This window comes from Brassica napus, unplaced genomic scaffold, assembly GCF_020379485.1.
Source record: "Brassica napus cultivar Da-Ae unplaced genomic scaffold, Da-Ae ScsIHWf_875;HRSCAF=1241, whole genome shotgun sequence".
Classification (NCBI taxonomy): Eukaryota; Viridiplantae; Streptophyta; class Magnoliopsida; order Brassicales; family Brassicaceae; genus Brassica; species Brassica napus.
The window spans coordinates 1-24601 of NW_026016915.1; the positions used below are offsets into that span (position 1 = coordinate 1).

At 28.6% G+C, this 24601-nt stretch overlaps 2 protein-coding genes across 2 annotated transcripts; one reads left to right on the forward strand and one right to left on the reverse strand.

Annotated features, from left to right (window-relative positions):
• Positions 1-2287: 2287 nt before the first annotated feature.
• On the reverse strand, positions 2288-5421 carry LOC125606404 (B3 domain-containing protein At2g36080-like). Its single transcript, XM_048775468.1, has 3 exons — positions 4819-5421; positions 3594-3781; positions 2288-2467 (listed from the first exon to the last, which is right to left on the reverse strand). Exons 1-3 carry the CDS (start codon positions 5324-5326, stop codon positions 2417-2419), a joined length of 747 nt encoding a protein of 248 aa, XP_048631425.1. The 5' UTR covers positions 5327-5421; the 3' UTR covers positions 2288-2416.
• A 7933-nt stretch (positions 5422-13354) lies between these two features.
• Positions 13355-15799, forward strand: LOC125606398. Its single transcript, XM_048775458.1, has one exon. It carries the CDS (start codon positions 13355-13357, stop codon positions 15797-15799), a length of 2445 nt encoding a protein of 814 aa, XP_048631415.1.
• Positions 15800-24601: the final 8802 nt, after the last annotated feature.

Consider the following 24601-nt stretch of genomic DNA (forward strand, 5'->3'; position numbering starts at 1 on the left):
GAATATCCCCTTGGACGATAAAGTACTCGTAAATCTGTATTGGATAATTATGCTATTACCCAAAAAAATGGCAAGAGTTCTCGTTTTAAAAAAATCTGTATTGTGTGTGATCGTGTTTGATTCGATTAGTAACTTAGCTCAGGGTAGAATCAAAGATAATTGCTCTTTTAATGATTTTTTGTACAGATAAATTTCTCTTTCTGAAAATCATGAAAACCCTACTTAGTTACGAAATTTTCTTTTAGTAATTGTTAAAGACAATTCATAATTAATTTAAGATAAGGTAGTTTTCAAAATTTAATATCTATTATATATTAAAAGAGAAGCATTTATAATAAATACATCACACTATAATAGATACGTGTCATCTTCACAATGATTTAATAATGAGTATACAACGCGTTCGCACTATATTCATAAATGTGTTTACACTATGTACTTTGCATTTTTTTAATATAACACTCACATACATGTTCTAATAAAACTCTAAATTTTTCAATTCGAATAAAAGTAGATAACGAATCAAAGCCAAACTATATATATATTATTTTTAATGTTTACATATAAAGTTGAGCAAAATATTCATAAATTTTGATCGATTCGTTATCCGTTTTGATTTGAACCAAAAAATCTGGATATCCGTAACTATACAAAACAAATCAAATACTCAAATACCAATATTTGTAGGAACAGATATCTAATTCGATATGTTATATGCATATATCATATATGTAAATATTTATATATATATATATTATACTTTATATCAGTTTTAAAAATATATTATGATTAAATTTATTATATTAGGTACTTGAATTAAAAAAAATTAAATAATGTTTTATTTTTTTAATAAAATGTTATCATTAAAATTTTCAATTATTTTTAAATTTTCTTTATTATCGGATCAAATCGGATATTCTTTAAAATTCTAAAACATTTCGGATATCTAAATCACCCAATATCTAGGTGGCTAAAGATCGAATCGACACAAATGCTTCCAAATACCCAAATATTCGATCTGTGCGCACCCCTATTTACATATACAATTTTATTTTCTTTATATGAAAAAATGACTAATGTCAAGGCCTTTTTATTTTAAATTAATTTTAATTTTATCTTTCATGTATTATTTTGAACAAAATATCATTTAATTTAATTAACAATATCTTTATATATTTTTCAACTATTTTATATATTTTTTACATACACATACATGTGCACCTTGATGTGAGCACCTTATAACTAAGTATTCACCACAACTGAAGTATCTAATTTTTTTGAAAGTTGAAATATTTTTTCTTAATGCTTCTTTCACTACAACAGACCAAATTGTAGTAAAATATTTGTCTTAATAATTTTCTTTTCTTTTTCTTAATTATTATCTGTTTAGAGACTATGATATGAAACTATTGGTTCGACACGACGATTATCTAAAATTCATATCATGAAAATAAAAATAATATTAATTTTTGATTTTTACCGCAGTAAAAATAAAATTTTTAACCCGAATAAACTAAAAATAATATTAATTTAAAATAATAGTTATATTTTAGAAGATTAAAAAAAAAAAAAAATTTAAAACCGAACCAATATCTAGATTAAACGATTTAATAATAATCACATTCCTCGCAAAGCGCGGGTTATATTACCTAGTATATTGTATTTGAAACATCATTGATATAATGTATAAGCTAATTGGTCGATATTTTCCGCTATGCAATTGAAAATTTATATATGGAAAATAATTGTCAGTTATACTAAGTATATGTATATTATCACATGACCACATATTTATACAATACTAACATATCATAATAGTTAACATAAAATTATGTATCAATTAATAAAGGTTATATTATTGACACCAGAACCATATATTTGTGGTTGCAAAGATAGATTATAAATGTAGAATCATTTCGGTATTTCTTGTAAAAGGTTGATTTTTAATATTGATATGTCGGATTCTGACGTTTGGTCCACTTTTAATTACATCAATGAAAAGGTACGAATTATGGTATTAATGATCTGGTACGTATTTGTTGATAAGTGTGTCATATTAACTATAAAGGTCGTGTAGTTAGAAATACATTAATATTGTTTACAAGGGTTTTTTTTAGAAAGGACTTAATTTATTGTTTACAAGTTGTGACATATATCTGATTTAGGTGAATCATTTTTCCTTAATATGTATATAAATGTAATTCTAGAATAGAGAGAGCTTTGAACTCTATACAATTGTTAACTAATGTATAGAAAAGAATCAAATACATATATAGGAATAAAAAGAAGAGAGTGAAAACTGAGCAAGGTTAACGAAGAATCAATACGATTTTGCTTTAGATAATACAAAATGAACCTTGTAAAAGTAAGGGATCAACAACTAAAACATGACAGGGACCAGATCTGAACTATTTTTTTATCCTTGTGGGCTTCTCGTCTGGTGCACATCTCCTGTGAAACTTATGTCCTGCAAAACAAAAAATATATTATTTTATATACAACTTACTTCCTTGCAAGAGTATCAAATAAATCTAGACTTTCTATTTTCTTGGACTATAGTCACTATACATGTGCTGAGTCAACATAAAGATATATTAGGTGTTAGATGCAAATAATCTCCCGAAATATGATAGTCTTTTATTATTTGGGCAGCATCTCATGATATGGGTCCAAACACCAAATAGTTTCGTTGTCAAAGAGTAGATATATTGTCACGGTGCTAAAAACCAATAAAAGATGTGTCTATATACATCAACTCAAACACGTAAAATAGACACATCATGTATAAAGATTAGGTATAGAAGAAAAGTTTGACGGAATTGTCAAAATTAATGTCTGTGAAGACTAAAAAGCATATGATATAAATGGAAAACGTGCATGCACAACTGTAACAAATACTAGTTAATATTACAATAATAGTAGCAATAATAATGGCTTCGAATATTTACAACCGTTCCGCACCGCAGTTAACAGTAACAAAATTTTGGTTCCGAATGGTGACTGCGGTTTGAGCGGTGCGGGACAAACGGTTTGACTGCGGTGCGGTTCTGACAGTTATAAAAATATATAGATATATGGTATATGCAGAGATTTTTGTTACTGTTAACTGCGGTGCGGTACGGGATGGATGTTAACAATAATGGACCGCACTTTTTCTAGGATAAGATTACAAAGACTGGTCGGCGTGATAGGTTTACGGTACAGTACTTCATGATTTTCTTCTGTACTTCCTCCTCCCCCCACCCCTCCCCCCCCCCCCCCCAAAAAAAGGCTATTTATTTAAGTTGTTCATTTTCTTACTTTCAGTATTAAGAAAAATAATCACACCATTAATTCGAGAAAACTTTATGTGCACAGAATTAAAGGACACTGAGATAGAGTAACGTCATGGCAATTATAAATGGAGAAAAGGTCAAACCAACTCGAATAACGATCTGACATTCTGACTATGCAAACGCGTGAACGAGAAACATAAAATGTCGGTTTGAATGATACTGACATTTGCTTTGATGTTTAAGTTTAACTACTCTACTTAGACTTTAACAAAACGAAAATATTTATTACTTAAAATAATATACTATATTGAAACGTACCATGTAGTACGGAGGAGGATAGTCTTGTTGAGGGTAGAGATGAAACTGGTCGTGACTGGTCGGACATATGGTGGAACCGTCTGGTGTAGATGGATCGGGCAAGTCGGAGTCTAGCTGACACTCCATGTTCACTCCGAACAGTCTTAATGTCTTCGAATTCCCTCTCTGGCTCTCCACCGCTTGAACTCCTGGCGTAACAAAAAATTGAGGAATCTCTCTTTTTACAACAACAAACTTGAGGAATCTTTTATGGATAACAACATACACTTTGACATGAAATTTTCCAAAGGAACTGGAAACACGGCTTTTTTGGGAAAGTTTTCCCCATTTTGGTACGCAGATGACAAGCTTTACCACAACGACACGTCACGTTTAGATATATGGGCATATTATATCCGAATTACATTTGTAGTGCAAAACGTTATGTCCTCATTCACATCACATGAAACAATTATATATACACTAGGTTATGTTGAATGATGGGTTTTGGACTCAACTGATTTTTTAGATCGAATTTTAGTAAATGCATACATCCGGAACATATAGCGAGTGAGTGCATGCCATTTTGGTTACGGTCCAGGATACCGATTAAATATGTTGCGCAGATACACGGATGTATAAGATATAAATATGTGTAGTGGAAATGAAAATGGATAAAGAGCAGCTGTAAGGATACGAAACAAATGTCACGCAATGTTGATAAATACGAATCCGATTCTGTTTCTATGGGCTTCCATCGGGTTCTTTATTTTTACTTCTTTAAAGATAGAGCGTCTATCCCTCTCACGCGCTCATTACAAACCCCAAACACTATAAAGCGTTTTTCAGTTGTTGTTCACGTAACTTCAAACATTACATGAAAATATATTTTCACTTTAAATTTTGCTTTGTTACTTTTAACTCAAAATGACTCGTTAAGTTTTAATTTGTTATATACCCAATATGCATGGAAAATGAATTTATTCGTTGACAAAAACTAGAAGCGACAAAATGGACTTTTCTTCCTAATTTAATAAATGTTACAAATATTACTATATGGTTTGAGTTTCACTGAGATTATAATTGTAGTTAGTATTGATATTTTTTATGTTAAATAATCCGATTTTCCCAGATTCTGGAGTAAGTTTGGATTTCAGGACTTCTGTCCGAAAAAATCTCCTTGTTATAATTATAAAGAACTAAAATATTAAATTTAATGTCAATAATTAATTGATTAAAAGGGTACCTGCATGAGGATAATATTGGAGCGAGGCATTGGACTGAAGATGGCGATAAGAGTCGGAAGAGGAGGAAGAGTTGCCGCGTCTTCTCCAGCCAATGAAGAATCTTCCTCCGTCAACACGGTGGCGGTGGAAGAGAATGACGTCACCGGCGTCGAGCTGCTTCTCCTTGACGTATCTGCTCCATCCTTTGGTCAAGACATAACTCTGGCTACTGTTCCAATACGAGTATCTGAATCTCCATGGCTTACCTTCCTCGTCCTCGAAGCAGAGAAGTAATCCCTTCTCCATCGCGTCTGCGGTGGCTGCTGCGAGAGGGAAGTATCTCTCGGCGTGCTGTTTTGGGATGACGAGGCGGTTGAGTTTTCCGACGTCACTTGGGGTTAAGGGTTTCTCGAAAAGAGCTTCTTTTTCCTCCGCGACGTCGTTTTGATGGTGGTGGTGGCGGTGGTGCTGTTGTTGCCACATGAGAGAGTGGTAGTTGAAATCGCTTGAGTATTGGTTTATTGACATTTGAATGAGAGAGAAACAGACGACGAATTGTGATGAGAGAGAGAGAGAGAGAGATGGCAAATATTTTTTGAGATACCAATGCTGAGGTTACATGTATCTGCCTCTATTTATATATGTATAAATATATGTTTCAAAGAAAGAGAAAATCATCTATAATTCTATGATCAAGTGTATGTAAGATATGCGTATGCGTTTCTAGAGTGATTATATGTAAAATATAAATTAGTGCATAAAGTTGGACATATAAATTTCATATATGACATCCATGAATATGGAATAATACTCCTGATCTAAATGTACAAAGTCCACCGTATTCAAGGACACAGAAAATATGCTAAGGTGGGTGTTTTTTGGCCATATAAATATCATATACAAACATTAGGGATCGTTATCTCCTGGTATTTTAGGGTGTCTAGATTTCACATTTTGGTTTTCTGTACATATTATATATGTAACATATCTATATATACATGTGAGACGTGTTTTGTCGGGATCAGGCACATGTTATCGCATTATCCTCCATTTTCTAGCTTACTACTAACTTCTCAAGCACGTGCATTCCATTCACCACCCAACAAATCATCCAACTATCTCATTCTTGATTATGTTAGATTTTGACATACCGACATTTGTATTACGAGTAAACATCATTACAATTTAGACATAGGTTTCTTCTATTTTATGGTTTTACATATAGTTTCCATACAATAGTATTCATTAATTTTCGTTATACCTTTCTACAATTTAATAGAGTAGAAAGAATTTTATGATTCCAGAAATAGTAAGGATAGAGATATATTGAAAACTAACAGGGAAAAGGAAAAGAAAGGCAGATACATGGACCAACGCCTAGAAAAGATATTTTGTCTCTTAACCAAGAAGACTTCTATGTACAGCCTTTCCTTATTTAGTTCTTTTTCATCACGTGCATGACACATCTCTTTAATGTTTACGTATTGTTCATAAATATTCGGAAATTGTGTGTCTCTGGCTATTTTATGTAAAATGATAAAACAATTGGTCAGGATAATAATAATTACTTAAATTGTCTGGTTAAGAACACATAGCTTTGTGTTTCCAAAGAGAAGAGTCGTGGGAGGGATCGAGATAAGATCTGTCTTCAATTGTCTGTTTCTTCTCACTTCAGTCGTGTTTCAATACTCTCCTCACATTCTCCTCCCACAAACAAACATAAAATAAAACAAGAATATATATTCGTAAATGTATAACGTATTACGTAAACCCAAAACAAACTTTTCTAATTTGTTACTTGCTTTTTGTTTTTATGTCATTCCGACTACTTTGTCCTCATTGTTTCCTTTTCTGACATATTTATCACAATCTGTCATGAGATTTTTATTATAATACTATTCTAAATTTGAATTTGAATAGTCACAAGTTATTAGGCTATATATATTTCCTAGTCAAATGCTAATTTCTAAACTCAAAAGGTTTTTTAAAAAATATTGTCCAAGTTAATGTTTTAATATACAGATTGAATGTTTTTGTTATGTCAATTAACACTGGGACTAAGTTCTGTTAGCCATAACATTTGATTACAAATTTCAAGATTATAGGTTGAATAATCTATATTAGAGGCTTGAATAAGAAGTATGTAAGGTGAGATAATCTCTAACCAAATCCCCTCATAATAAATTAATAATAACATTTGATGTTTAAATATGAATATAAATTAATATTACTATCTATTAACGATTATTTTAAAATTTGAGAAATTTTCAACGGAATATCATCTGCTTTTTTTGGATATAAAAGCATGATTAACTAGAAGTTACTAACACAGTTTGTAAAAATAAAAAAATAGAAAATAATGTAGGGTCAAGAAAGAGGAAAGATAAAGATTCTTGAATAACAAATTAATAATACTGCTTTCTGAACAACATACATATATGTCAGCTAATAATTGGTTATATTTTTCAAAAATAAATAATAAATAAATTATTAATAATATTTTTTTTCTTAGAAACTTTTATGGGCTCTTTTTATATGTTTAAAACATTAACGCAATAATGTCTTTAAAACTTAGGTGAGAAATTACCAATACAAGGTCCTAAATCTTTTCAGAAAACTTATAACACTTAACTAGCAAGTAGAATATATATATATTTAAAAGGCAAATCTTCCAAATAGCTTTATTTTGTTTTCAAAATAGCACTCAAAAATTAAAGTGAAAAAATATATTTTATTAAAAGACAATTATATTATCATTTATAACTTTAATTAATTAATTATTAAATATATCACATAAATACATATTTTAAATTCAAAAAGAAATTTTATTTTTTTTTCAAACAAAAAATTAATTACTTTTTGAAAACATTTTTTTTTCTTAAAAAGAATTAAGTAAGACATTGGTGAATGTGTAAATATATTCCTGATCAATGTGTAATTTTTTTCCCAAATTCAAGAATGTCTTCATAAATATGCAAATAGACTTGTTAAATATAATTTGTATGTATATTTAAGAAGTTCTTCCTAAATGTGTATGTCATATTCTTGAATTTGACTTATATGCATATTTATAAAAATGTTACTCCATGTATAACCTCTCAAAAATTTATGAAAATGCTTTTAAATATATATATTTAATATTTTTATAAAATTTAAATATCAAATTTATAAAAAAAATCCAAAAACTTTAGGAAGATGTTATAAATATTTAAGAATATTTTATTTAATAAACATATAATTCAAATTCAGTAAGTTATTTATAGAGATATATAAATGAAGGTCTTCTCAAAATATACATTTAATAATCTAATTGCAAATACACATTTATGAAAAATTTCCTATTTTTAAAAATATATTATACATATTTATCAATATATTACTAATTTTTTACATATGTTATAGTTATTCACAGAAAATAATTTTAGTACTCAAATTTAGGAAGATATCATATATATATATATATATATATATATATTTGAAGGTATTCCTAAACTTTAAAAAAAATATTTAGAATATTTTTCTGAAATTAATTGATTTTTTAAAAAAATAATCATTTATTTAATATATCTGTAAAGTAAATGTATAATTATCATTTACTTTGTAAATAACTTATTTATTCTTTTGATATCTGTGTGCTATTTTGTGATAAATATTTTTAGAATACCTAATGTGTTTCTCTTTTAAGGAAAAAAAAACAATCATGTTACTTCGAAAATATATGTATTTGTATATGGTGATTTATCTGATGTTGCTAAACTCGATCAGTGAACTGTCCACCCAAAAAATTGTGTCTTCATTTTCCGGAGTTCTAGCACTGATGACGGGAGGCGATTATCAACATCGGTCTGAAGCTCTATAGATATAAAAAGATTAATACTGAGTTAATTGTTCAATGATTTACTGTGTGGATCTATATAAAACTTTAATTTTAGCCTTTTTATTCCAACTACAACTGGACGACCAAAAAAAAAAAATTTCAACTACAACTGCATTAAAACTGTAACCGCAATTAACATATTTTAGCTTTTTTTCAAAAATTTCTGTTGGTTACTTTGAGTTTCAGTTTATAATCTACATATATAGGCCATAAATATATAAAATTAAACTTCATAAAAAATATTTTAATGGTTTCAACAAAAACAAAACATGAAATGCTCCAGTCTCATTAGTCATTACCAGTTTTTTGTTTTTGCCTTTGTTAGAGGTCCAATAATTTCATTACCAGATATAACCAAACACGGGTCGTTCCTGATATGAGATCAATTCTTCATTCGGTAGTACAACTTAGGTTGGTGATAAAGAAATGCAACTTAACAACTTGGACAAATAAGTGTAACGACCTATGTTCAACAAAATACGTCATATCTATTGTCGACAACTTGTTTTGGTACCTCATCCTCGATGGCCGCGAAACTTTCTCAATTTCCAAGTAGATTCGTTCTTTCAGGTAAACCCTTCTTCTCACTTCTACTTCTGACATTAATGTTTTCTCCACTAGTATGACACTTACCTTACGTAGTAAAATTGGTTTATAAGGGTTAGAAAGCTTAGCACAATAAATAGTGAGAAATTTCTTCGAACCCACGAACTGTTGGCTTTGGTAAATGAACATTTGATAGACATTCGGCTTCTTTGGTTTAATTTTTGTTATGAAAAATTATTAACAATGTTTGAGTTTTCGGTAATAAGATGAAATCACTTTTGCTATTTGTATTTAATTTTTAATGAGATAAACTATTTACATTGATTGGACTCTCTACAAAAAGGTAAAACCAAATTTTAAATTATCAAAAACAAAATTTTTTCTAAAACTAAAATCAAGAGAAACAGAATTTTAGTTATATTTGACATTTTAATGATCAGTTTATCAGAAAATTCTTATAAATTTCTGCCTGAATATTTAACTACACATTTAAATTTTGTTGAAGTCTTTATCGGAAAATAGTTAAAGTTTTCTTGAAGGTTTAGATTTATGTCAGTTGACTTAAAAAACTTATTTTTTCGATGAACCACAACAACTATTGACAAATGAATGTTATCTTAATATATACAAAACGAATGAATATAATATAATTTTTCTTTTTTAGAAAATATATCTTCTGTAAAAAATATTTCAAAAAATATTTTTTTTTCTACGTTTTATATGCTTTTGTTTACATAATAAGATAATAAATCATAAATTGTAAAAACAATATTTTACTGATTAAATTTCTATTGATTTCAAATTGTAGAAAATAAATAGTCACAAAATAATATATTTCTAATCAAATTTAAATATTTTATATATATGTGTGGAATTTTAAAATGTATATTTTAAAACAGAGAAAATAGTTTTTTTTTGCTCAAAGAGAAAAAAAAACAGTAATAAGAATAGCAGAGAAGGAACATGGGTCCTTAGCGAAGAGACAAACAAATTCCAAGAAATTAAAAAATTTGAGGAGAAATCTTTAACTTCAGAAAACAAAAATATACGAACTTAATTGCTAGGGAAGAAAAGTGACACTAATGCACGAAGGTCATCATATATGCTCTACCTTTATGTGTATTTTGCTTTGCTGTACTCATTTTGATTCCCTTTTCGCAATTATTGGGTTCCCCTTTATGATCCCAATGTCATCCCTTATATATTAATTGAGGAACATTTGAAAAATGTAACCTCAATTTTGTATTAATTAAAAGAGGTCCCAATGCATAGGTGGCACTCAATTAGGTAGTCAATTACATTCAATTGAAAAATAAGTAGGTCCACATTCGATTTTTATATGTTGTTAGATACATAAGTTGGTCAAACTATATGATATAATGATATGATATGATATTTTCTTTCCTTAAAGAAAACCTACGGAATTACCATAAATGACTAATATATATATGACAATTAATGAGTTTAATAATAAAGATTTGATAACAATGTATATCTCCTCCATCATTTTTTGTTTAATTTTATATTATTAAAATAAATTAAACAATCAAATTAGCTATAAAAATAAAATTTAGATTTTTTCGTATATGTTATATTTTGAATTTTTAAAAACGACAATAAATGACTAAAACTATTAAAATTATTATGTTAAAATTAATGATCAATGGTTTAACATTTTTATTATAAGAAGATACACATGATTTTAAAACCATATGAGTAAAAAATATCATTTAATAATAAAATAAATATATATATATATATTAAACACTATATACCATAAGATTACATAAATATTTTAATATTAAAACTTTCAATGAATTTTCAAGAAAATTTATAAATTATAAACTTATTAAAGATTTCAGATTGAAAATTTTGTTATCGATGATTTAAATATTTTGTTATAAAACGATATGAACGATCATAGAACCGTATGATTATAAATTCTTATTTAATAAATAACTATATAAAATATACTATTCCTAGAAAAATAGGTTGGTCCATCTTAACTTATATTACACTTTTTATTAAACTAACTATCGAATTGATAAATAACGTACCAAAAAATGTTTTGCACTTTCCTTAAATAAAAGCTACAAAATTACCTAATATGATTAACGTATATGTGAAAATTAATTATAATGAATAATAAATATTTGATAACAATTTTTGTATCTTAGTTCTTATTATTAAAATATATTTAAAAATCACATTAAATATATAATAAAAACATTTATAATTTTTTTTATATGTTATATTTTGAATTTTTCAAAACGTCTATAAATTATTAGAAATTTGAAGATCCCCACTCTGAAAATTTTGTGATCAATAGATTATTTTTTTGTCATAATAAGTTATAAATGATCATAAAATTGTATTAAGATGAATATTTATTTAATATTATAAGAAGATACACATTATTTTAAAACCATATGAGTAAAAAATATCATTTAATAATAAAACATATATATTTATATATATATACAGATTATAATATATACCATAAGATTACATAAATATTTTAATATTAAAACTTTCAATGAATTTTCAAAAACATTTATAAATTATAAACTTATTAAAGATTTCACATTGAAAATTTTGTTATCGATGATTTAAATATTCAGTTATAAAATGATATGAATGATCATAGAACTGTATGATTATAAATTCTCATTTAATAAATGACTATATAAAATATACTATTCTTAGAAAAATAGGTTGGTCCATCTTGACTTACATTATATTTTTTATTAAACTAACTATCGAATTGATAAATAATCTACCAAAATTTTTTTTGTACTTTCCTTAATTAGAAGCTACGAAATTACCTAATATGATTAACGTATATATGAAAATTAATTATTATGAATAATAAATATTTGATAACAATTTTGGTATCTTAGTTTTTTTTTAATTTTATATTATTGAAAGATATTAAAAAATCACATTAAATATATAATAAAAACATTTATATTTTTTCTTATATGTTATATTTGAATTTTTCAAAACGTCTATATATTATTAGAAATTTGAATATTCCCACTCTGAAAATTTTGTGATCAATAGATTATTTTTTTGTTATAATAAGTTACAAATGATCATAAAATATAACGTATATGAATTTTTATTTAATGAATATTCAAACTAAATAATATATATATATAAACACTAATGATTTAAAGCAACAAGATTGGCTGATCAATTTAGTCCTCCAGTTGAAATCTTTCAAAAGTATGTGAAAAACTAAAGTCCAAGTAAATATGGATTTAGAATAGTAGTTATATTTTACTAACCAAATACCGAAAAAAACCGAACCGAACCGAAACCAATCCGATATCCGGATTAATCCAAATGAAGCCAAACTATTGTTTCATTTTCCAAAATATAATAAAAATATTAACTTAATCCCGCGCAAGGCGCGGGTCTTATCCTAGTATTTTATTACTACAATACTAAATATCTATCTTTTGATATACAAAGGTTATATATATGATGCATATATACACGACGTATACGACTAAAATCTTTATTTTAAGCTATGACGTAAAGCTTTACTTTTCAAGCAATATACTTTAAAATAATACCTTATCATATAATAATATTAATTTGAATCGCAATTCGGTTAGAATAAGGCAACCATTATTGAATAGTGATGAGCAATCGGAAATGATCTGGGCCAGTTTAAAGCTGACGTCTCTTGGATCCGATTCCATGTATTAGTAAATGTAGCTATTTTCAACTATTCGATTTCCAATTTTGATTCAAAGATTGACCAAAACAACTACGAAAATCCATGTCTAATGCTCATAAAAAGTTTAAAATTATAGACGAAAATATCATTTCTACTAATGTTTAAGAAAAACTCTATGGTGTGTGTTCTGCAGTTTTTGTATCTAAACAAAATCGTCTTCTAATAGAGTTCCGAAGATCTAGCTAGTATCGGAAATAATTGTTATGTATTATGTTACTAGAGTTCCGAAGATCTAGCTAGTCCCATAAGCTTCACTAGAATAGATCAACTAAATTATGTTACTAGATAATAAAGCATTTTGGACAATCTTTAATTTGGACTCTTTTGACCCTCAGCTCAACGAACAAATATCTGCCTAATCCCAAAAACAGAGCGGCCAAGAGATATGTCTAATTTCCGGCCGATTAGCTTCTGCAATGTGTGCTATAAGATTATATCTAAAATTCTATGCCAGAGGCTACGAAGATATCTGCCGAGCATTATCTCTGAAACTCAATCTGCCTTTGTGGCAAGACGTACCATCACAGATAACATCCTTCTAGCCCAAGAAGCCTTTCACGCTCTGAGAACTAATAATAAATGTAAGAATGAGTTCATGGCCATTAAAACAGACATGAGCAAAGCTTACGATAGAGTGGAATGGAATTTTTTAGAAGCTATGATGAGGAAAATGGGATTCAGAGAGAAATGGATCCATTGGATAATGAGATGTGTCGGATCAGTCTCCTATAGTGTACTGATAAATGGAAATCCCACAGGCCAAATAACTCCCTCTAGAGGATTACGGCAGGAAGATCCACTCTCACCATACCTTTTCATTCTCTGCATAGAAGTTCTGATAGCAAATATAAGAACAGCTGAAAATTTAGGACAGATCACGGGACTCATAGTGGCCCAAGCAAGTCCTCCGATATCTCATCTCCTCTTTGCAGATGACAGCCTCTTCTTCTGTAAAGCAGTCCCAGAACAATGCAACAGCCTCCTCAACGCGCTAAACACGTATGGAAGTGGTTCTGGACAAAGAATTAATTTTGAGAAATCAGCTATCACTTTCGGTAAAAAAGTGCCTCACGAAAATATGGAAAACCTGCAGAATATCTTAGGCATTACAACTGAAAGCGGCAATGGAAAATATTTAGGCATCCCGGAGCTACTCCAAGGCTCTAAGACCCAAGCCTTTGCCTATGTCCAAAACAATCTACACAAGAAAGTTAATGGATGGACGGCAAAATACCTTTCCAGAGCCGGCAAAGAAGTTATGATCAAATCTGTAGCAGCAGCCATTCCGACATTCCCAATGTCGTGCTATCTCCTCCCTAAAGGACTATGTAAAAAGATATCTAGTACGACATCTAATTTTTGGTGGGGCTCTGGCCCTAACTCAAAAGGTATGCATTGGATATCATGGGACAAACTCTGTCTCTCCAAAAAAGAAGGAGGAATTGGGTTCCGATCGCTCGAAGAATTTAATATAGCTTTATTAGCTAAACAACTTTGGCGATTGGAACACAACCCAAATTCTTTACTTACAAGAGTCCTTAAAGGGAGGTATTTTAGAAATTCACATCCTTTCAAAACACCAAAAGCTTCAAGACCATCCTATGGCTGGAGAAGCATGATGGCTGCAAAAGATCTTGTCACTAAAGGTCTTAGACGAACAATAGGAACAGGGGAAGATACACTGGTTTGGCAAGACCTGTGGTTACCGGATGAAACCGCCAGGCCTCCTACGATAACACATGATTATGATCCGAACCTGAGAGTGTCTGACCTAATCGATCCTGTGGAAAAAGAATGGGACAATTCTAAACTCAGGAGTTTGCTCCACCCCAACGACATACCGTTGGTTCGAAGCTTAAATCTCAAGAGAAATCCCGGTCGGGATGGATATTGCTGGAACCTAACCACTTCTGGGAAATACTCGGTCAAGTCAGGCTATATGCTTGCAAGATCAAAACCAGACGAGGATACTGAAGTTAGGAACCAGCTACCTTCCCTCAACCCGCTCAAGGAAAAAATTTGGAAAGTCAAAACCGGGAAAAAAATCTGCTATCTTATGTGGCAGATTTTATCGGGGGCAATTTCAGTCAATGAAAGACTTTTCAAAAGACACATTGGGAACGATCCTAGCTGCCCAAGATGTGGCTGTGCTGAGGAAACGATTAACCATACGATTTTTACATACCCTCCCGCTATGCAATGCTGGGCCCTTTCAACGATTCCTTCGGTTCTGGGAGTCTTCCCATCAGAAAATCTCTATACCAACATGGATTACCTCCTCTCAAGATCCAATACAGGTGGAACTATGGAGGAATTAACTAGAGTCTTTCCTTGGATTATTTGGTATATATGGAAAGCCCGGAATGAAAAACTGTTTAATGGACGTGAATTCTCACCTATGGACACAATTGATCTGGCGATACGTGAATGTAATGCATGGTTTTTGGCCAATGAAGTGATCGATCCAGGTGAAAGCACCATGGAACCAAGAACCCCCATTGAGGTACCTACATTCATATGTAGGGTGGACGGATCATGGAAAAATGATGAAACCACTAGTGGAGTAGGATGGATCCTACAGCTACAAGACGGTTCAATAGATATCTTGGGGCTCCAAGGATGCCATAGACAAATCTCACCGCTTCATACTGAACTAAAAAGTTTGATATGGGCTCTGAAATGTTTACTTCGCTTTCAGCGTTACTGCAATTATTTTGTTACTGACTCTCAAGAGCTAGTCAAAATGATCGCTACACCTGAAGACTGGCCGGCCTTTGCAACTGAACTTGACGAGTTTAAAACTGTATGGGCGTCCTACCAAGATGGATAAGTGGTCTACAAGAGCAGATCCAGTAACACCAAAGCAGACTTCCTGGTAAGACAAGCTCGAACAAGGAAGCGTGTTTTCTCATATGTTAACACGTGTGTGCCACACTGTATCGATATTCGCAACTCGGCTTTTGCCGATTCGTACTAAGATTTATCTTTGTATCTCATCGTGAAAAGAAAAAAAAAAAAGACAATCCTCCAATAATTTCAGCTAGTTCTTAACTTTTGTTTGATTTTTCAACCAACTTTCTAAATGAAAGCAAAAATATTTGTTTTGTTTTCGAATTTGTAAGTAAGAAGTTCAAAATTTTATGCACAAGTACTGTTTTATATTGTCACTATTAAATACAACTCATAATATTGAGAAGAACATTTTCAATATACGTTCTAGCTTCGTTATATTAAATCCACCAAAAAGATGTAAAAAACTCTGGGATTCGCACGAGCATTACCGACTTTTGTGTGCACGAGCATAACCGACTTGACTGTACACATGAGGTAGAAGGTATGATGACTCAGAAAACCAAATACTTTATGTCAATGAAGAAAAGAAATTGACACCATAACCAAAATTATTTCCTAGCGTTAACTAATAAGTAATTCTTAGAGCCTCAGTATTCATATAAACAAAATTTCTCATGATAAAATATTAATAAAATATAATACTAATTTAAATAAATATGGACCAATAACAAGTAAACAAAATTTACATGAGTTTCTCAAATTTCTAGTTTGTAAAGTGAAAGATTTTCTCCAATTGTTTCATTTTTATATATTTTATTCTTATTTATTATTAATTTTAGTTTTGAGAAATTTTTCTAGAGCATGAGCACCGTTGAGGTACTCTAGAAAATATCTGAACTAATTTAATATTAATATCTGTATAATAGTTGAATTTTTAATTATAATTTAGAAATAAGAAGAAGATGAATCAATGACAGGGGACTCAGGGACAGTTGGAAATGCAGTCTCTCCACTAATTTGTTTCGTCTATTAAAATACACGCAATGGGAGTATGTAAACCGGTACCTAAAAGAAAATTAGGAGAGAGGTAGTGAAAAAAATAACAATCTCTTTATAAAGAAACTCTGACACTTTTCTACGGTATCAATTCTACACTTGTTTCACCTCTACTGATTTAGCTATAGATGTTAAAATTAATTATTATCAGCACATTAAAATAAAATAATAGTATAAAATTCTGAAGGTACTTTTTAAAGAGACTATACGGTCACGTTCTTTTTTCTTTTTTATTTATTTTTTCTTATTTTATTAATGATCACATATTGCTTAAGAGAGTATCTTTGTGAATGACCTTAAGAGCATCATTAGCAATAAGTCTCTCAAAACTAGGTCTCTCATATTATTTTAAAGATAAGTGGATGAATAATTAAATTTTAAGAACTGAACTAAATTTCAGTGAATGAGCGATTGACAAATGGCTTAGCAGTACCTTCCCGTTATCACGAAGTCTCTCTACGACAAAGCGTCCCTCTAGTTTTAATATGTCTCTTTTCTACTATTTTTTATTTTATAAATTTTTGTAGGTAGAAACTTGTATAAAAGAGTACCGATGTGCTTGCTCTTAAATACTATAGATAAAAACTTTTAAAGAGCATCATTATTGTTGAGTATTTTTTTTTTTGAACAACTTTAATTTTATATCTTAAAACGAAAAAAATGAGATATAAAAAACAAAAACAAAAACAAAAATAGGAGAAAATGCAAGCTCTCACACAGCCATTTAAATGTTGACTAGTTTTTATTGGTCCAGCTTTTTCTCCTTTACCATCTTGTATTTAGTTTCAATTTCTATTATTATTTGTATTACGAAAAACTGATTTTGAGAGTTTTTTCAATGTTTATGCTTTTATGTTGTAGTATGTTTGACCATTAAAAGGGCCTTTGTTATGCCGTTTATATCTGGAACCAGCCAAAAATAACGCCTTTGACTCAAATTTTTTTGTTTGGTCAACGCTTTTTACTGCAATTCACATTGAACTAATTAAGCATTTCCGTTAAAAGTACTTTACACAATGTTCAAGAAATTGTTAGGCAGTAACTAGGCGTTTTATAGAGAACTAGCATCTAGATAGATTATTCGGGCCTAGGCGAAATTTAGACGTTAACGAATTATTAATTTATTTTATATTTATTTTACATTTATATGAGATATTTTACTTTTTAATTATAAAATTATTGTGATGAATTATTAAAATAGATATACGAAACAAAAGAAATTAGAAAGTTTTGTAGATTTATACTAATATTATTGTTTAATTTAACATGTTTAGACCAATTTAGATTGATTTTAACCAAAGTTTTGTGTGGGTACTGATCTTTCTTTATGATATCTTAATTGTTTCTTTTCGATGCTATGACCACAAAACTTCAAGTCATCCAAATTTGAAAATCATTATCTTACATAACTAGAAAACACAAACACATGGATCAGACTATTAAAAAAGCTGAGAATATATTCAAGTTCACAACAAATCAAACACAAACACATTCTTCACCACCATTTCTTTAGACTTAAGATCACCAAAACGCCAACCAGAATCGTACATCCAATGACAAAGCCAGCCATCATCTTTTTTTTCATCTTTGTTTACTCTCAATTTCAGACACGAAATCGTACATCCAATGACAAGAAACTCCAGACACAGTTTAAACCGAGAGGGTCACGTGTCAGGTCAAATCTAAGTAATGTTTAGTTCCGAATTGGTTTTCGGTTCACTTTTTTGAGTTTTCTGGTTTGGTCTCGCAAATAAACCAAAAAACGACTTGACCAATATCGAATTAAGTTTGATGGAGAAATAGGTTTCGAACTTTAAATTTAGAAACATCTGAAACGAGATCATAATTTGATGGAGATTTGGTGCTATATGATACTTCTCGTGGATAAATAACTTGTCTTCCCGACAAAAAGATATTTGTGGTAGAAGTAGCTAGACTAGGCACATGCCACTACGTACACCTACGTCTAAGTATTTGTACAGTGTGCATGTACCTTTGTGTACATATCCACGTACGGTATTTGTATACTTTTGATTGTGAAACTTATGTAATAATTAAAATTAGACAAAGAATCCAAGTTTGATTGGGTAGGTATCTGACACACCTGGATTTAATAGTAACAATATATTTGTAAGAAAAGAAATGAGATGTGTATGCAAGTTCATTGCACTTAGATGAAAGATTGCTTTTAAATACAGAGAATTATGGCAAGAATAATGGACGAATATACTGACACAAATCAGATGTCTTAAACAAATGCTGTGATTAAGTGTGTAATTAACTTGATAGTCAATAAACTTAATAAGTAATACACTCCACTCCATACGGACAGACGAATGTTATTATATATTATCTTTACAAATAAATTAGCGTTGCTGTGGACAAGAGTTAAGTACCCAACTTAACCAGCCGCATGAGATTTTTTTAGACCAAACCTTTTGTCCGATTAATAAATGGACCCTAACTTAGGCCTGTTAAATATAGTCTCCAAATTTGTGAAAACATCTAGAAAATAAAGTTTATATGTAGGAGTCCGTGCGTTTAATTTTGAATTTTTAAAAAAAGTTGATATGTGTTTTTTATAATTAGTATATCATATATTTTAGAAGTGTCACTATATAACTAAATGTTATTGGTTATTTGAATATTGTAGGTTCCTATACATCATACATCACTATATTCATTTTCAAAAATACAATTCAATGATTTTATTGATGCAATTTTCTATTTACGTATCTAAAAGTTAAATATTTAGGGATTTTATGGCCTATAATGAAGGCTCTTGATCACCCACATTTGATGGAGAAATTTTTTAGTATTTATAACTAAATCGTATATAGCTGAAAATTCTAACTAAAAGGAAATTTGAAATAATGGTGAATCAAACGAAGATAAATGGGAAGGATTAGTGATAATCGAAATTTTAAGAATTTGTTAGGAAAAATTTATATAGAAATTAGTGTTTATTATGAGTATTGAATATACGTGTTAGATTTGACTTATTACTGGTTAACTATATAACAACAATATAATGCTTAAATATCTACCTTTGGTCTGATTAGTTAATATTTTCTTATATTTAAAATTTTGTATAAATAAGAGAAAATATACCAAAAATAATTTATAAAAAAGGTTATACGGAAAAAAAACCCAGTGAATTACTTAAACGGTATACTTTAGACAATTAATCACTAAAACATGACAGGGTAAAATCCTTTAGTCAAAAAATAAAAATAAATCACGACCGGTTGTCTATTGCATCAAAGTACTTACAACCAAAATATAAAAATATGTGCATATGAATTAAGAGGTCGTGTATTGTATACACGTTTTGATAGTGTAAACATTGAAAAATATTCAGAATATAAAGCTTTGTAATAAATTTTAAAATTATATGATATTACATCGGCTCATATAATAGTTGATCATCATGCTGTTATTGGGCTTCAGCCCTGAAATTTTATTTTTTAGTTACGTGATAAAAAAAAGATAATTAAGATTGAGTGGCACAAGTTGATAAATATTTTGAAAAAAAATCAGGGCTATTTCAAATATGTACTTCAGTTTTAATAGTTTAGATGGTAATATGTGAATAGTTACTACAAAATCTAATGGAAAGATTGTGGAAGCACGGTAGCCTAGTGATTAAGGTTTAAAGGTTTCTACACCCAAGTCTGGTGTTCAAATCTCAGGGTATACAATTTCTTGCAGATTGTATATTATAGGAGGTCTAGATTTCAATTCCCGGAGAAATTGACTTATTAAACAATTATACAAACTATGAAAGAAAGGCTTACAAGGGATCTTCAACATGGTGCAAGTAAATCCGGTCAGACGTATATCTTCGTAAGACGACTCATGTGATGCAGTTAGGCGTAGATCCTCATAAGGCATGTAGTATTGTCGGTTGTCGGATCGTCTATGTAATCTTTCTCATAATTGTAATATCATAATAAATCAGCGTTAAAAAAAATCTAATGGAAAGACTAACCGATCGAATAGGAAAAATAAGATTTTATAACAGAAAAGAAGGTTTGTGCATATAGACCAAGGACCAAAAATTAAATCAGAGCCGAACCAGAAAAACTGAACAGATGTTTATATGTTATCGAGCTATTCCTATATTTCTAGGACCAACCTTTTTATTTTTCAATTTTAATATGAAAAAGTAACAAGAATGAAAATTGTTAAGCTTTTCATCATCCTGGTATCGAGCTATTTTTCGTATGACCTTTCCTACAATATCGTCACTGCAGTAAGTGGTATTCCTCTACGCCTAAGACACTAAAATTTTGAACCATAAACGAAGAAAGGCATGCGAAAAAACCCAAAACTAAACCGAACGAAAAATTGAATCTAAAATATTAATATATTTACTTTTAAAATTACTAAATATTGTAAAAATACTAATTATAAATCAATCTACTTGACAGCCTGAATTACCCAAATATACTTTATCCAAAATAGTTACAACTATCCAAATTATCCTATAACTTTCCATAAAATATTTCTATTTATCCAAATGATTCGATATTTAATTTAAAAACTGAAAATATCTATTTTTACATGATTATCCAGAAAATCAAAATCGAACCGGAACCAAAACTGAAATGGAACCAAAATTTATTAGATATTAGTTAGTTTTTAACATGGTTTTCTGAAATAGACAAAAAAAAACGAAATAACATAATCAAAACCGAATTGAGTTTCATTAATATTAGCTAAACCGTTCTATATTTTTAGAATTGAAAAACCAAAAACCTAAAAACCTGAATAAAATCGAATGTCCATGCCTACAAAATTAGGGAAAAAGGTCGATCAACACAATGTTAAACTGAATTAAATTACAATTCGGCCCACTCTTTAAATTTATGTAAAGGCTAAAAATGTACAAAATAAAACTATCGAATAAAATAGAGTAGTTACTTCCACCAGTGAGAAGACAGTTTACGTCCGAACAAGTAAAAAAAAACGATCATATATGTATGGACATATATATGAATGTATTCATCAACGTCAGTGCTCGACGATATATATAAGAATACAATTCTAAATGGGGTAACTGTATACTAGATTTTAACCCGTGCAACTGCACGGGTGTTTGTTTTCACTTTTTTTATACATAAATTATTGTTTTAGAACATAAATGGTATATATTTTTAATTTTAATCATATACTTAAATATTTATATAACTATTTCAAATACAATAATTTTATAATTTACATGTTATAATTAATTAATTGTTTAAACCTTATATATTTGCCACTTCTTATTATATATTTATCTTATTGTATTTGCATTTAGTTATTAAGCAAATTAATATATTCATGAGAAAATATATTTAAAAAATATTTTGTATTTAATTTAGGCTAAATTATTACCTGTATTTCAAAACTGGATTTCTTTTTACCAATATTTTTATGCTTATTCATTTTAGATAATTTATTATCTATATATATAAAGAAATGTTCGCCTCTCTCCCGTGAAGCCACCTCATCAATTCGTACGTTCTGGGAGTGACACGTGTCCCATTTTATATTTAGGACCAAAATAAATGAATGCAGTTAAGGGTAATTGAATCCAGCACCTCTAGCACTGGTAATTTCTCTTAGAACCACTAGGCTAAAGTCACTTTTTGTACATATATGGCCGCGAAAATACTTAACATCAAACTTTATCAAAAATCCACATTTGTACATCTATAATTATGAATTGGACAAAAATTTGATACAATACCAAAGCAAGAATAATCGAAAAACAACTATACCACCACATACTAATAAGTAACACATAACAGATAACCAAATTCTTGAATCTTAAAACAAATTTCAATTCGAACATTTAGTGAATATCAAATTAACTAATATCCCGCCCGTAGGGCGGGCCGACCCTAGTTGTATATATAAAAGTGTAAGATATGTTAATTTTTAGACATGTATTATATAGTTTGTTAATGTTAAGCCGTTCTATCATCATATTATATTTTAAATAAATAGTTTATATTTATGAAAACAACATTTATAAATTTATCAATTGAATATAATTTTATCATATTTATTTTAGTATAATAATCATATTTTAACATGATCATGACTATAAAGTAGATAAAATATGATATAATTTATTTATTTTCATTTCTAAACGATAACTTAAAATACATTAAGTTATTGTTTAAATATTTTTACACAGATTTATTAGAATTTTTTAAATATAATATATATATATATATATATATATATATATATTATTTTAAAATGAAAATATATTATGATTAAAGTATTTACAAAGATTTTATATTATTAACTTTAAAGAAATACATGTTAATTTTTATACATGTATTATATAGTTTGATAATGTTAACCCATCTTACCAACATTTAGATTTTATTTTTGAACATAAATATTTTATAATTACGAAAATAAAATATATAAATATATAAATTTAATACAATTTTATTATATTTAGCTCAATATAATAATTTTATTTAGCTCAATATAATAATTTTATTTTAATATGATTGATTATGATTATATAATAAAAAAAATATTATAGATTTTTTATTTTTCATTTTATATAACTGAATATATTAATGTATAATAATATTTTAAACTAATTTCGAAATTAGTGAAAATATTTAAATATAGTTTCGAAAATGAAGATCCGAAAATGAAGATCTTGTAAAAATCTTTTCAAACAGATTTGTTAGACTTTTAAAATAAATTTATTTATATTTAAAATGAAAAGATATCAAAAGATATTATGATTAAAATATTTTAAATTCTATTTATTATTAGTCTGAATTAAAATGTAGTATGAATTTTTATGAATAAGTCCATTAGGTCCATTTTTAAAAAAAATCACAAATGAATCAAAGTTGTGACTTCTGTTTTAATATATAAGATATGCAGTGGATATAGTCCGTGAAAAGGGAAAATTAGGTTGAGAGTAGGAACCGGAAACAAAAAAACACATACAATAATGTTGTGGGTTTATTTTAATATATCGCAAATGAATTCTGATAACATTTTCTATGACTAAACTCCGATAAACATTTTTTATATATAAAAAGCTGATACGTTTGTTATTATAAACTTTGATGAAACATTATTGCTAGTGAATGATTTGAATTATAATCTTAAGTTTAAAATCCCAAAAGAATTTTTATTTAATACTTTTACGCCAAATAAAAACTCAAGATTAATATAAATGTGTTTCATACAACATTGTTAAAAAATTGTTAATGTTTTTTTACTGAAAATTTGAAATTTTTTTCTTAAAAATGTTTTAAATTTATAAATATATTACAGATGCTATTTATATCAACAATAATATACAAGGAATTTATTAAGACAATATATCATCATCTATTAAGATGAAATAGTGATATGCTTTAACTAAATTTAATGTCTTTAGTTTCCTAAAATAATATATATTTTAATGTTGCTCAAATTTTAAGATGGTTTTCCATAAACAATATCCAATTGCTATATAGTCCAAATTAATAAAATTTGAGTTTAGTTTATCCCTTATATATTAAAAGAGAAGCATTGTAATAAATGCATTCACACTATAACAGACACGTGGCAGCCTCACAACGATTTGATAATAAATATGCTAACGCGTTCACACTATATTCATAAATGTGTTCACACAATGTATTTTGCGTTTTTAATATAAAACTCACATACATGGTTCCAATAAAACTCTGGATTTTTCGGTTCGAATAAAAATAGATAACGAATCAAAAGCCAAACTATATATATATTACTTTTATTATTTACG

What these genes read in the sequence shown, in the direction of transcription:
- LOC125606398 (XM_048775458.1), top strand. Translation starts at nt 13,355, where the DNA reads ATGTCTAATTTCCGGCCGATTAGCTTCTGCAATGTGTGCTATAAGATT.
- LOC125606404 (XM_048775468.1), bottom strand. Translation starts at nt 5,326, where the DNA reads ATGTCAATAAACCAATACTCAAGCGATTTCAACTACCACTCTCTCATG. An exon ending in CCAATATTATCCTCATGCAG is followed by an intron (nt 3,782 to 4,818) that starts GTACCCTTTTAA and finishes TTGTTACGCCAG; the next exon opens with GAGTTCAAGCGGTGGAGAGC. An exon ending in ATCCTCCTCCGTACTACATG is followed by an intron (nt 2,468 to 3,593) that starts GTACGTTTCAAT and finishes TTTGTTTTGCAG; the next exon opens with GACATAAGTTTCACAGGAGA.